This window comes from Rhinolophus hipposideros (genome assembly GCF_964194185.1).
Source record: "Rhinolophus hipposideros genome assembly, chromosome: 18".
NCBI lineage: Eukaryota > Metazoa > Chordata > Mammalia > Chiroptera > Rhinolophidae > Rhinolophus > Rhinolophus hipposideros.
In genome coordinates this window covers 37576260-37592235 of record NC_138064.1, presented here as the reverse complement: position 1 = coordinate 37592235, position 15976 = coordinate 37576260, and the positions used below count along the sequence as shown (strand labels likewise).

Below are 15976 nucleotides of genomic sequence, written 5' to 3'. Positions count from 1 at the left end.
AAGACATGTAGAATAGGAATTATTTACACTATTTAACCATTCCCACAAAAATTAATGGCAGTTTTTAAAGGAGTCTTTTTAAACAAATACAGATATGATCTTCAATATTCTAACAGGAGGTGATGTATTTAATAGTGTTTTATGAATGAACTAATCAGAAACAGTTTGGGAGACAGAGGAAAAACTGAGGGTTGCTAGATGGGAGGAGGGGTGGGGATAAGGGGGAAGGTGAGGGGAATAGAAAACAGTTGGTAACCACAAGATGGCCACAGCATTTTGAAAATTAATTTGGGGAATGTAATCAATAATGTTGTAAAGATTTTGTAGGGTATCCGATGGACACGTGTCTCATTAGGGAGACCACCTCAGGGATGATGTAGATGCCTGATCACTGCACTGTACACCTGAAGCTGAAGCTGAATAATAATGAATGTCAACTACAAGTTTATATATGTATATGTATGTGTATATATATGTATGTATATGTGTATATATATGTATATGTATATACTTACAAGAAGCGGAGTACAGCATTAGGAATAGAGACTGGAAATGTAATGGCTCTGTGCGATGTCAGTGGGATAGCAGATTCGGAGAGGGGGGTTATTGCTGTGTGAAGGATATAAATGATAAACGTCTAAGTATTACTTTGTCTTGTACACCTGAAACTAATAAAAAAATATATACAAAAAAAAGTATTTTGGACAAGATAACTCCAGTCATATAAAAGTTTAGTTTTATTATAGGCACTTTATGCAAAACATTCAGTACTTTTTGCTACTTCCATAATCTTTTAGCAAGGCAGTCAGTTACAGTCCAAACAAGAAAATACAAACAAAAGTTATACACTTTATGAACAAAGTCTACTTTGAATTATTCTATCCCATTTTCTAATGCAACTGAAACCATTACTTTATTCCATGTGATGATGTTTCTTCCGGTTCCTTTAAAGTCTCTCAAGACTCTGAACTTGGTGGAATGACTGTGTGTCAGGAAATATTAAACAGGTAACTCTACATAGTTTTTCTAATAAGCACTCTTTTTTTTTTAACTTTGGTTAAATGCCACCTTGTAACACAAATATTAGAAACATTTAACAGCTCACATGGTCACAGTTCCCTAGCGCTTGGCTCCAGCCTGGACGCTGACCATGGAAAAGTAGACGCCTTTCTGTGCCAGCAGCTGTTGGTGGGTGCCGCACTCCTGGACTCGGCCGTTCTGAAACACCACTATTAAGTCTGCGTTCTGGATGGTGGACAGGCGGTGCGCGATCACAATGCAGGTGCGGCCTTCTCGGGCCTTGTCCAGGGCTTCTTGGACAACCTAGCCAATAATCGTATGAATTAATGCAGATAAAATGTCCTCTCCCTGTAATTCCTTTTCCACAAGAAGCCTCAGAGTTAATTTATCCAGTCATAGGTCCTTCTTTAACAATGGTGTCAGTGAAATAGAACCTAGATTTTACAAAGCAAGGGCTTTGTCGCATCAGAAGATAACTGAATCCTAGTTTGGATTAGTTTAGAGGCAGCAATTGTCTAATCTCAAAATTAGGACCATAAATACAGACCATCGAATTGTTTAGAAATGCTTACTGGTGTGCCTAGCTACACAACACCCTACCAAGCGGCCTTCTGGTCCAGCTCTACAGCAAATTCAGGAAGACTGATCATGGGTCAAACACGGTCTCCTTGAATTTGGCATTTTTCAGATAGAGAACTTCTCAGAATCAGTTTGTCTTTCAGAAACCTGAATATTCAATTTCTTCTCAAACTGAAAATGATTACTAATATTTATCTTAAGGTATAGCCACCTCTTAATATTGTATCACCCTCCTACATTTTTATATAGTTGCTGAGATGTTGCCAGTAGAAACGGACATACGTCTCCTGAATGCAGCGTATGAGGTCAATACAAAGTGATCCAGGGCTGTTTTTTGGAGTGTAAGTGCTATAAGACGTATTTGCCTCATTTTATCTTAGTTCTCTTTAATAACAGCTACAGACTGTGTTTAAATTCCACTGAAAGGTGACATAAGTAACAATCAACATATCTGGCTGAATTTTGTTCTCTACTGTGAAAGACAGACGCATACATTTAAACCTTTCAAGTACAACTGATTCAAGTGTGAATGAGTCCAATTTAAATTCTTACCTTTTCACTTTCTGTATCCAGAGCCGATGTAGCTTCATCCAAAAGCAGAATATGAGGCTGTCTAACAAGGGCACGTGCAATTGCAATGCGCTGTTTCTGGCCACCAGAGAGCTGAGTTCCTTTGTCTCCCACTCTGGTCTTGTATTTCTGTAAATAGGGTTTAGTTACTATGAAAAGTACAACTAAAGTGTGAAAAAAGAGTTTGCTTACAGAAAATAGGATAACCACTTCCATACATTCAGGAAAAGTTTAGGTTCAGAACCTAAGAATGGGTTCATAGAGGATTAAACAAACAACAAAGATAGCTCTAAATGGCAGATTTGATCTCTTCTTGAAAACAGACTTCTATGTCTAAACGTTTTAGTGTAAACAAGTCAGCACATTCATGAGGAACACTGTTGCCATGTTAGTCTCTGCCAGTCATCTGGTTTCATATTTGCGAAAAGATTGGTAGGAGAAAGGAAATCTGATTTGAACAGGCTATGCATATTAAAGTACTTGAAGCTCATTTTGTTTATAACCAGTAGGTGACACTCTCTGCATTATTTAAAGTGTGGAAGGGAAGAAATTCTTGGGATGCTAGCCTTTGGTGTGTTTTCATAAAAATACCTCCCGTACTCAACCGTTTTAATGAACGCTAAGGAATTCTACTTTGATATCTAACTTTACAAGCTGAACTCTCCTTTTTTTGTTTTTGTTTTTAGAGTTCTCCCCCAAATTTTCACCTGTTGTTGATAATTGTCACTAACTAATCAATACGACAGGGAAAGGAGTTGAGAGGGTAATGGATGGGAGACCCCCAAATGGAATGTGACAACACATATAACCTAGAAAACAACACTATCTTATTTCAGGCCTTTGTCAGTCTAAAATTTTAGTCAAATTGTAGGCTCTGATTCTGACCCCCAGAGTTTCACTGTAAAATTCATGTTCTGTATAGCACTGCCTATTTTTATTTGCTATATATGGCAATCCTAGTTCTATGACACTCAGACCAAGGTCTCCACCTGTAGATGGAATAGGAAGACTCCAGTGAGGTTCTGGCAAATGCCTGGGATTGGTTCTACCCCAGGGCTACCCCTGCCTGTGAGGCAGGAGCATGCTGTCCCCATGTAAGTGTCGGGGTGGCCAGGTTGCACTGACGAAGAATCAAGCCTGTTGAGGCAGGTAAAAACAGGGCTGGAACCCTGAAGGAAGCCAGCCCAGCAGGAGGTAACTAGACCAGCCTCCTGCTGGGTAAGGACAATCCTAGTACAAATCACTCAGGGGAAGAGGTGGCTCCTCAGACAGAAAACAGGACTTAGGGGATTTGTCTTCTCTTTCCTTGTCTAGAAACTGAGGAAAAGAATCACAAGGTCTACAGGTGTGCTCTGTGTGACAGACTGAGCCCAGAAGACCAGAAAGAGACACAAATACCAGAGAAACAAGGTATATATCTAACAAGCTAGGTAATAGTTACTCTCTGTTTGTGTCTTTGTCAACCCCCAGCCCGGGGGTTCTCAAATGTTAACCTGCGTCAGTATTACACCTGGACTATTAAAACACATGCCTGGCCTCTACCTGCAAAGGTTCTGATTCAGTAGGTCTGGGGTCGGGCCTGAAAACCCGCATTTCCTACAAGTTCCCAGGTGATGCTGATGAGCTGGTCCGTGCCCGTACTTTGAGAACACTGACCTTGTCATTGGTAAAAGGATTGAAGCTATATTTTCCAATGTTCTAGCCTTGGGAAGGGCCAGTTGTCCATAGTTGGGCTAGAAGTTAAAGGAGGGAGGGGGACAATGCCTCCTGTGGTGGCAGCAGCTATCCAAAGAGGAGCCTCAGGAAAAGGAAATCTCGGGAAGGAGTTAGGGTCATCTGGTATTGCCATCCTTCCCCATGAGATTGCCTTCCCTGCTGGTTTGTGGCTACTGAGTGTTATGTTTTAGGGGGCACTTCCTTACAATAAAGCATATAACTGGTGATAATTGGGGGAGAAGGGTTAAATGAGTCAGGTCAAGATCCACTTCAAAACATAGGACCTACGGGGCTTAAGAGCAGCTGAGAGGTTCTGTTTCTCTAACTTCCTACAAGGAATTCATTGGACATCCATGGGACAATGGCCAGAGATTTCAATAATCAACCCTATAAGCAGAGCCTGGAGCCTATGAAAAGTCAATAGTGAGAGATTGACATGACACCACGGTCACTCCAATGGCTCAGTCTATTCAGAGAGCCTTCTTTCTGGCATAGGTCCAGTTCCCTGTCCTGACTCCACAGAGGGAGGTCTGAGGCATGGGGAAGAGTTTCAGGGAGGCAGAAGGAAGGCTGGGAGAGAGATGGGGAGGGAGGGAGGGTCATGCCTGCTTCTATAGGCCCTGCACTAAGACTTGAAGGGAAAGGCCTCCTAGGCATATGTACCTTAAGTCAGGCTTGTTCACAGGGACAGTCAGTTGGGCGACCAACTAAACATAACATTGAATGGGGATAGGGAGTGTGGCCAGCTGCTTGTATACGTGTGTGTGTGTGTGTGTGTGTGTGTGTGTATGTGTGTGTTGTAGTTGCTCATTTCTCTTCACCTTTGGGAAACCAGCCCTTTAAAAATTAAGCTGTATAGGCCACGGAAGCTGCCACGGGCTCCTGGGCTCCTAATGTGGAGAAAGACTTACGTCAGGCAATGTCTCAATGAAGTGGTGTATGTTGGCCTCCTGGGCGGCCCGCACAATCTCTTCCTGTGACACGACCCGGCTGTTGTCTCCGTAGGCAATGTTCTCGGCGATGCTGCAGTCAAACAGGATGGGCTCCTGGGACACGATGCCCAGTTGGGCTCGGAGCCACTGGACATTCAGGTGCTTTATTTCTTTGTTGTCAATGAGCTGAAAACAAGAGTTCACAGATCAACTTCAGGACTAGTACATTTTGAATTTAGCAAAATTAATATTATTTCACACCTTAAAATTGCCAAATTACTGTGAGGCTACATTTTGGTTGTTTTTTTAATTAAATAAGGTCATAATTGTATGCTTCAAGGAACTGTCATGTTTCTTCTGTTTGCACCCTGGTTTCTGATGTATGCATGTGGTAGGCAGAATAAGGCTCCCATATCCTCCCAAGATAGCCAGGTTCTAATCCATGATATCTGTGAATGTTATGTCACATGGCAAAGGAGAATTAAGGTATAAGGTTGCTCATCAGCTTATCTCAAAATAAAGAGATAACCCTGGATTATACAGGTAGGCACAATGTAACCATAAAGGTCCTAAACTATGGAAGAGGGAAGCAGGAGAGTATCAGACTGGTGCAATAGGAGAAAGACTCAATTAGTCACCGCTGGCTTTAAAGATGGAGAAAAATCCCTTAGAGCCTCCAGAAGGAACCCAGCCCTGCTGACACCTTGATTTTAGCCCAGTGAGACCCATGTTGGACATCTGACTTTCAGATTTGTAAGATAATACATTTGTGTTGTTTTATACCACGAAAGTTGCTGTAACTTGCTACAACAGCCATGGAAAACTAATACAACACTATGGGCAATTTCTGAGATGTATCTTGGCATCCTTATTCTTATGTATCAATTTTTCATAGGAAAAGTAGCTGAGATTAGATTGGAAATACATAAGTACTATAACCACGTAATAGGCTTACAGGTCAGGTTTCTGATGTGCCCTGAGTTGGTTAGGATCAGGTTTTTGAGGACCGGGGTGCAGCAGTTAAATGGAATAGAAGTGAGGGAGGGAGGGGGCTGCTATACTTTAAGTATTTGTTGATGCTGGGAAAGCGATGTAATTTCTCTGAGAGTTTCCTTGTGGGTAAAACAGGAATGGTGATGATTCCTAAACTCACAGAATTGAGGATTAAATGAGATCATGTACGGATTCCAGTTAGCACAGTGCTGGGCACACAGTATGCACTCAAGGACTGTCAGCAATTAGTGTCTGTGTGTGTGCTGTACTTGGAAATACACTGGATGGATAGATGGCTTATGCATGAAAAGATGGATGGACATCCACAATGTGGAGCCGAAGGAGTAGGAAGGAGAGGCTGGCCTTTCTCTAGTGACTTGGCTCCCTGAATTATGCAGCAGAAGCCCAGAGAGGTGCCCCTTACAGCCTTGCTGATAAAAATCCTTACTCTCAGATGTGGATATATCTGCCCTAAAGATCTACTTTGCAGAGAAGCCTGACATTCAAGTGAGGAAGCTGTTCCTCCCCTCTGAAGACATGAGTGACTCAGTGTCAAGTGTTTCTAATATTGGTGATGAGTACATACTGAACCATAATATACTCTCTGTATCCTGTGTGCCTGGCTGGGTGCCTGTGGGAGACAGGGGTAGGGCACAATCTTTGCAGTGGGAAGACAACTTCTGTTTGTGAACCTTGCAGGTGGAGGAATGGAAAACACAGCCATGACCTTATTGGTACCAAGCCCAGTTGCCATGGAGACTATTCCGAGCATCTTTGCTCCAGGCTTCCTTACAGTGTGAAGTGAAGGTGGAAAGGGTAGAGAGAGGCAGGAAAAATCATACAAAGATGTGGCGAAATAGCAGACCTTGTTAAATGGAAAACTGTACTTGAGAGATGGAAAGTTAAGGAAAGGAGTAGTTGTACTTGTTTTCTTTTTAAAATTTTGTTTTCCAGGCTTATGTGCCTAAGGGGAAAACCGAAACTGCCTAACTAATATAATCAGCTAAATTTGAATGATCCCAGCAAATTTTAATGAGCTTCTCCATCACACTGAATACAATAATATTATTGGGGCCTCCTCATTCCTATACGATACACTGGAGTTGCAAACTATTTAAAACCTGTGTTAGCTGAACAACCCCTTTTTTAGGGAAAATATGTTTGGAAGCCCATATGTAAAACAGATCAATGCAAAAGTTCTTTGGCTGAGGCCTGGGTGGTGGTCTGAGGGAAGACCAAGAAATGCTGGGATATTAGTGAGCATTGCTCAAAAAATACTGGCCTAAATAAAAACTTAATTAGGAAAGTAAACACGTAAGAATAATTTAAGGCCCAATTAAAATGACTAGCTATCTCTATTCTAGCTTGTTAAATCTACTGCTTGGTTTTATTAGCACAAAAAATTAAATGTTAAATATGTATTATCCCGCTATATGCATTTACTCTGAAATAATTATAGATAAATTGATCTCAGACTGACTATACCATAGATCTTGTGATATAAGCATGTCTCATGCATTCTTTTGTTTAATCTTCACAACCACCCTTGTAAGAAAGGTGTTATTTTAATCCGCATTTATAGACAAGGAAATGAGCACAGTTAAGTAACTTGTGTAAGGTCCCACCATTAGTAATTGGGGCAGCTAGGGTTGGACTACACATTACATGTTGGGTTATCAGTGTCTCATAATTGAAAGGTATTTTCTATCCTGCCTCAAAAGAGGAATGGCCCCCATCTTAACCCAAGCTCTCACTGAGTTAATTAATCCAGACAATGACTATGGGCTTCTAAGTGTATCCTAAGAGGAATAGAGGACTCTGGTGGTGGTGTGGGGGATGGACCAGAGAGGGGAGAAAGAAAAGGTCTGGGAAGGACTCAAACCAAAGGCAATCTAACAGTAAAGCTAATGAAATTAAGCTTCAAGGGTAAATGCTGGGAGTTCAACAGTGTTCTGGGTGGGAGGGAGGACAGGCTATACTCAGGAAGTTCTTCCAAGTAAGTATTTATGACAACTTACCTAAAGAAGAAAGGGACCAGGATCTTTAAATTTTCAATATTTTGTTGTGATTTTTTTTTAATTCCAAGCAAATATTCACTTTTGTACCTAATTCTTTATTCATAACTTTGTATTCTTTTAAGTAGAGTCCATAAAAGTCAGGCTCCACCAAACTTGGAACCCCCCCCTTGAAGAATTCCACTGTTTCATTTTTCAAGACTCCACAGTTTAACCTAAACCTTTCAAATTGATCATGACGTTCAGTGGTTCTCAAACTATGGTTGGCATCAGAATCACCTGGGAAAGTTATAAAAATGAAAAGGCCAGGAACCTGAATGAGCCAGGGTGCTGTGTTCTTTACTGGCTCTCTGGGCCATTCTGATATACACCAGCTTGAGAACCACTGCTCAGGTCAATGTTTGTTAAAGTATGATTCCAGGCCTACTGACAGTCATGAGGATTTCCTGACCTCAGGGTCAAGTCCTGTTTTCCATTCTTAGGATCAATTGATGCTCAAATCCACAGACTCATTGTTATTTGGTAATAAGAACCAATTACTAGTAACCTATAACTGAACTATTCATAAACAAAACTTGGCACATTTACTAGTGTTTATTGGGGACACTTCCATTCAGTCTGGTTTTTATGCAGCACTTGGCAGTATTTCAAAGTTCTAGTGCAAATGCACAGGAGCAGATAACAGTATTCCTACAACAGATGAGGATACACTGTTTTCAGTGCATAATCTGTTGTCTTTAGATGGTTCTTGTATGTGCTCAGCATTCATTTACATACTGTTCTGTGTCTGCCCTTCTATAAATCAAGGGATTGGAAGGTTAAAAATTATTTCCCAGACCCTCTTCTGGTTCTGGAAATAATTGAGATACTACCAGAGAGATGCCCTGTGTAACATCTGGAAAGCAGAGGGCAATTCTCCAGCAGCAGAGGCAAGCTAACACACGTATTGTGGCAGATGGGAGTTTTTGCAAAAGCCACACTCTGGTCTTATGTATTCAAGTTTGGAGCAGCTGTGACGTTGGTATAATTTTCTGTGACTTCCTGGCCCCAGGATCCCAGCTGCAGTGCTGTAATTTGACTATCCTGGAGCACTTACTGTCTTTCACTTTCTGCTTCCAGTCTTCCAGCCCTTCCAATGATTTTGTAAGTACCTCATTCCCTTTATTAAATATTTATCTATTTGAAATACCTAGAGCAGTTTCTGTTTCCTACACTGAATCATAACTGATATGGTCCATGTCTTTAATTATGCTCTTCGTTTGTTCCTGTATGTGTAGAATAATTATCAATTTTCTTTACTTTCTTCTTGTTTAATTATTGTACAGATTACCATTACTAGTGTTTTCAACTCAACACTGTTATTGAGTGCTTTTTCCACTAAAGTAAATATGAGTGCAGTTGTTGAGTGCTTTTTCCACTAAAGTAAATATGAGTGCAGTTGTGAGGCCATGGGAATTTTTGTCCTTGAATGGGTTATAATCAAAAAAATTTGAGAATCACAACTCTAATTAATCCATTATTTCAGCCAAACTGGCCTATATAGACACTGGGAACAAATCACTTATCAACCACAGCTCACATTATCTTTTGCATCAAATGACATCTTGATGATCACCCTTATAGCCTTATGCAACCAGCTGGACTTATTAACTGTAACTGAAAAAAAAAAAAGAACCAGTTCATGCCTATCTTCTTTAATCTAACTCATGGAAGTATATGTATTATTTCTTCAGTTAAAGTCTTTGAGGGCAGACATGATATCCCATAACTAATTAGAGCTCAACATTTAACACACTGCTTAATAAATGTCTGTTAAGGGTCATAATTAGTGTCTGAGAGCTAACATTTCCTCCTCTGATTGCCTCTTTTGTCAGCGAGATCTTCATTTAGAGTCCCTCTGTTTAAACTTTAATTGTGAAACTGAAGCATAAAATCAGAATTCACAGAAAATATAAAACAAGGTAGTAAAAATAAGGAACAAGGCTTATGTAGTTGTGAAAGTATAGAGTAAAACCATAACAGTCTTTGAATAAAATAAAATGTATTAATAAGTGACCACGAATGCTGTGGGGAAAATAAAAAAAAGCCCGGGATTACAGGTTGAAAATTCAATTTTCGTGTCAGTCATTAATGCGAGTAGGGCCCACATGGAGCTGGTGGGCATCACTCTGACTACATGGAACAGGTAGGTGTCCATTCCGACCAGTTCGTGCCCATGCTATTCCAGTTGTTAAATATTTTTAATATTACCTCTGGGTACAACAAATAACTAAATGCCTACATAATGAAAATTTCTTGCTGTAAATTCTATTCCTTCCTAATTTGGTTCTTTTTCTAGTCTCCATTATAGCCATTTAAAATCTCACTACCCGCTTCAAGACCCTTATCTCATCCATGGTACCCAAGACAATCCCTACTGGGCGCTCAGTAAAGGTTTGTTGAATGTTGAATGAATAAATGTGACCCTTTACGTATTCTTTTAGTTAGGGAACAAAAGGGAGTCCCTCTGTGCTCTTTATCCACTTCCTAAATTTGTTGATCACCCTTTTCTTTCCTCCTAGAAAGTGATTCAATGCCTTCTCTATCAATGGTTTTATCTCACCCTCAGCCATAAAAATGCTCAAGATACCCTCTCACTATTTTCCCTGGACTCTGCCTCCCTACTACTCAAGCTGCTGTTTTTATTTTCCTTTCCTTCACCTTTGATCTTCTTAATAGTCTACATTCGGTCTCCGTTTTCCCTCCTGACCATACCTCAGCCATGCTAAAACGTGTTTCTACCACCACCTCTTTACTGAGAACACTTCACTGAAAATGTCAGAAGCAGCTCATGAATGGCCTAATCCTATCATGTCTTTTCAGTTTTCATCTTCCTTACCTCTTCATAACCTCGGTCACTGTTGACTACCTTCTTCTTCTTCTGAAACACTTCCTATCCTTGGTTCCCAACCTTTCTCTCCTCTATCTTTCTGGCTACTTATATATTTGTTGTATGATCTCATGGAAGCTGAAACCTAATTAAGGGAAGGGAAATGGGTCGAAAAAAGGCTGCTCACAAACGAGTAGAGGGGCAGTGTTGAGAGAGAGGCTGGGGCCGATGACACAGCCTGGAGACCACATCTAAGATATCAGACTTTAAGGGCAACTGTTGTTTAGTGGTTTCAAAACCAAAGCTTACAGTGGAGAACGGAATATATCAGGTTTTTAGATGATAAAAAACTTGAAATGAGCTGAATATAAAAGTGTGCTCACCACTGTTCCGGCCAAAGGATCATAAAACCGCTCAAGGAGCTGGACCACCGTGCTCTTCCCGCAGCCGCTGGAGCCCACCAGGGCCAGCGTCTGGCCCTTCTTCACCTCCAGGCTCAGCCCCTGAAGCACTGGGATGTCTGGTCGAGTGGGGTAGTTGAACATCACTTCATTAAATGTCACATTTCCTTCCAATGTATTCTAAAATGAAAACAATATCAATAAATCTGATTGCTGTAATCCGGGAAACATATTCGTGGGGATAAAGCCCCAAAAAGCAGTTTCTAGGCTCTTGGCCTCACGTGGAAGGTGCTGGCTCAGGTAGTAAATGTCCATCAATTGTGACTGGATGGCCATCAGCTGTAACCGTTGAGCCATTGGCCACTAATATAACTGCCATGGCTATGCTAGCAGGAAAAATGGGGGCTAGCAAGAAAATGGCGGCTGGGCTGGCAAGCATGGATTGCAGTTAGCACGGCGGAGTGCGGGTTTCACGTTGCAGAGAAGTGGACAGGAGGTTGCAAAGTGTGGCTCCTGCTTCCTGTTCCTCCAACCCAGCTGCCAGTGAGAATATAATAGTATGACTCCCCTACCTATGATTCTGTGGGTGTTCCTTTTTGGCCTCACCATATCCTGCGTTCTTATGTGGGGAGCGGGAGCAGAGACCCCGGCTGACACCCTGCACGACAAATGGCGCAGCGAGCAGGGTCCCCTGCATGACAATATTGTATAGCCAACCCCTCTACCACCAGGTGTCAGAAGGTAGTGAATTCATATTCCAACTGGGTTTCATTTGTAACTGCTAGAATTTAATAAAGATCTCAAAGAGTCAGTGTTTTTATAGCATGTATTGTTAATACAACATATGCGTGGTAACTCAATCTGTTCCCTAGGAATAATCTACATGTACTAAAACCTGGTTAACAGGATTTGCTTATAAAATGGGCAGTATTCCTATCTTCCTGTAACTTTGTCATACAAAAGTACTGGATGTTAATACATATGAACGTTTATTAAAATGAAACCATGATCTAGAAAGTTTTGTTTTACCATCAGCAAATTTAAAAAAGCACAGATTTTATTAAATTTCCTCTTAGAATACTTTCACCAGTTAGGAGCAGATCATACAATGAAAACATCAAACTCACCAGCTTCAGGCCTTCTGTGCTGTAGCTGTCAATCACAGGGACTTTTTCAATGATCATGATGATGTGGGATGCTGACACTTTGGCTTTGGCATAGTCAGGAGCAAAGGAACTGACCTGCCCCACTGCCATGGCACCAAAGACAACAGCTGAAAACACCCTGTGAAAAAACAACAGCTGAAAATACCCTGTGCTAAGAATTACAACTGCAATGCTTGAAAGTTGACACTTCTACAACCAGAAAGCATTGCACCAAACAATTATAAAACAGAAGTTAAAAACAAAACAAAACAAAACAAACACTTTTCTTTACACATGTTAGTGTAACAGATTGACTAAAACGGCCCCATTTTTCATCTCTGTGTGTTCACCTTCTTGCAACTTGACTTTCCATTTAAGCAGTGGATTTGTTTTTTTGTTTTACTATCGTTTCAGTCTGGGTTGGCCTTGTGACTTGCTTTAGTCAGCAGGATGTGGTGGAAGTGACTATTGCCAGTTCCATGACTCAGGGAGCCTTGCATACTCTTTCTCTCTCTCTCTCCCTCTGTCCCTCCCTCCCTCTTTCAAAACTGTCACTACCACAAGCCCAGCTAGTCTGCTGGAGGACAAGGCACAGAAGCAGGGGGAGCTGTGTGGGTTCTGTTACGCCCAATCTAGATCAGCAGAACTGGCCAGCTGACCCACAGACTTGTGGACAAAAACATGCTTATTATTGTATGCCATTGTAATGGTTGGTTGTTATGCAGCAATATTTTGGCAATCAATAATGGATACAGGCAGTGATCCTGGAATTACATCAGAGTCTTAGAAAGCCTATGAGCTATACAGTAAAGTCAGAGATACTTACAGAGCCATATATCATGCTGCTCTCAAGATGCATCAACCTTCGTAATCTATGATATGGGAACCCACAGCAGCTTCAAGTTGGGAAGGACTTTACAGGATATCGAGTCCAGCTCTGAATGTTTATGTCTAGGCACTTCCCCTAAGTTGGCTTCCATCCTATGTTTTGGGGAGTTGCAAGTTTGATTACGTCTACTGTTAAAAGGTTCTTCAAATTGAAGAAAAATCTATATGCTTGCATCAGACAGGCTTTCAAGTATTGGAATATTGTGAGAAAGAAAAGCAGTTAGGAGGTAAGAACTGGAGAACTTCAGAAATGACAAAGGAAAGCTAGATTGGGATTTCTGCCACATTGCAAGTACAATGTAGAAAATGTACTTCTTTGATAACTCCTTTCACTCTCCACATTCCAGTCGTCCTCCTCTGGATATATTTATCAACATGACTCTTTAAACAGTGTGCCTGAAACTGACAAAGAACTTGGGAATCCTCCCAGAATAATACCATGAGGCTATTCCTTTCTTTTGGACTCTATGCCTGTGTTAATGCAGCAAGCAGTGTCTCTCTCTCTCTCTCCTTTTTTAAATAGCTCTAAGCAAATAACACAGATAGTTAATCTTGGGCTTGTTACCATTTAGACCTGGGGTCTTTTCAAAATGGTCTGCTCTCTGAGCCGACAGGTCTCCCTTCTCCTTTACTTGGAATATTGATTTTCTGAATCTAAACTCCCAAGTGTCAGCAACTTTCATCAATTCAATAATGCCTTACCTTGGAGGAAAGCAATATATCAAATAATTATCTAATCAAAGCCTCAATGCCAGTGATGCCTGGTTTTGATCTTCTAGTCATGGCCATAAATAGCTCCGGTGTATCATTTGTCACACAGAGATATTAAGTGGAAATTTTAAATCTTCTGTTGTGGTCAACAACAGAGCAAACTATAATGCATGCACATGTCCAAGTCCGAATAGGATAAAAATATTATACTAACATATTATGTTGCCAGCTGAGATGATTCTGTTTTAAATGTAAAACTGTATTACTACTAATTATGGTATGTAGTCAAAGGGCAGAATCTCACCCATCACCAAATCTAGATGCTCAGAAAGATTACACACACTTTTCAATACCAAACAGCATACCTGAGTACTTCAGAAGTATAATAAAATTCAGGTCTGTCTTTCCCAATCACAGCGATGTAGCAGAAATACCAATCTAGCATTCCTTGTCATTTTTGAAATTCTCTAGTTCTTACATTTTAACTGTTCTCCTTTTATCAAAGAAAGCAAATTTATCCTGGAATCTGCAGGGGCTTGCACAACTCCACACCCATTCTTTAGCTGCCCCATTCAGAGTCTTCTAAAGGGAGTCAGATACTTGGTTCAGGGTTAGGTTTCTTTCCAAATGTCAAGGCCTTCTGGAAACCCCTTACTGAATCACCACTCCACCTAGCCACAGATCTGGAAAGGTCAAATGTCTCAGTCAGCACTGAGGAGAGAAGTCACCGATTCCCTAAATGAAACAGGGTACTTCAATGACAACACACAGAGATTCAGAGGCAAAATGCCACCTTTTGAATCACTAAAATCTGTTCCTGAGCCTCACAGAAGTTTTCCACCCAGGCATGAAGCATGCTCACCTGTTTTATTTCTAGAATTTAAGTGTAAACATTAATCTGATACTTACAACAGAACAGCCTCAAAATCCATGAACTTGTTTGCCACCAAGTAGGCACCAAACCGGAAACAACCAGCATAGGAAAAATACATCATTGCCTGGGTGATGGAAAATGTGATTCCAAAGATGTGTGCTTTCCTCAAAGAGTTTCTGAAAAGAAGACATTATGAAACTTACTTGACTTTGATAGGTTAAGGATGGGGCTTGGAATCATCTCTGACAAAAGTGGGCTTAATTTCCAAAAAAACAAACTTTGGTCCTCACTTTACCACTTGTGAGAATTTAGGAAACTGCCCCATCTGAGCTGCAGTGTCTTCATTTTTAATGGAGGATTAACCACATTTCAAAGTGTTGAGGTAAAGTTAAAATAGGCCAAGAAAACATGAAAGCCTATTAGGGATTAATAAATGGAAGTTTCCCCTTTCCCCCGACTCTTGGACATATAACACAGATGTACTCCGTAGTAAACACTCCTTTGACATACATTTATCCATCACCTACAAGCTGCAGGGGCCATGCTGGACAACATAGAGGAATCAGGCCCGTTCTTGCCCTTAGAGACTCAGGAGTAAAGTTGGATTATAATTTATGCAATGGCGGTACCTTATACGTACCATGTTATAGGGAGGAAAGAGGGAGCACTGAATTCTCTGGGAGGAGGTAGAGAAGGTTTCACAAAGGAGTTAACATTCGTGGATTTTCTAGGCCACATGGAATTCGGTAATGTGAAGGTAAGAACAGGCTGGTGAGTGGGCAGCCCCATGGGCCTCCTCCTTCTGCTTCTACTCTGCTTTTATCTACTTCATACATTGGGATTTCAAATGAAACTATTTTCAGAGAAAAAGGCTCTCTTATAGCAACAACAACAACAACAACAACAACAAAGTTTGAAAACTCATCAGTAAGGTCCAGCTCTCTCTTTTTACCACAGAAGAAACTGAGACTCAGAGGTTGGGCTTGCTTATTTATGGATCGCTTTTTAGAACTCTCACTAGGTGATTTCATTAAAGGAAGAACCAGAAGGCCTCTCCTGGAGAAAGGTAAAGAGAAGAAGAAAGGCATACTTCAAGAAGCACCACCTCATTAGGTCCCACAGATACCTCAAATTTCATGTTCTGCAGAGAACTCATTTCCAACAAGAGCAAATAATAGGGTCATCATCCAAACGTGGCATCAGAGAGTCATTCTCAATATCCTGTCTCCCTCCCCTTCCCATACATCACCCGATTGTACAGAT

The 15976-nt window shown here is 40.9% G+C and overlaps 1 protein-coding gene across 1 annotated transcript in view; it reads right to left on the bottom strand.

Moving 5' to 3' along the window:
* Positions 1 to 714: 714 nt before the first annotated feature.
* Positions 715 to 15976, bottom strand: part of ABCB1 (ATP binding cassette subfamily B member 1) — an 80663-nt gene continuing 65401 nt past the window's right edge. Inside the window, 6 exon segments of the mRNA XM_081080229.1 lie at positions 715 to 1323; positions 2152 to 2298; positions 4797 to 5003; positions 11078 to 11275; positions 12223 to 12379; positions 14749 to 14889. Coding sequence (XP_080936355.1) covers positions 1120 to 1323; positions 2152 to 2298; positions 4797 to 5003; positions 11078 to 11275; positions 12223 to 12379; positions 14749 to 14889 — 1054 coding nt within the window. The 3' untranslated portion in view covers positions 715 to 1119.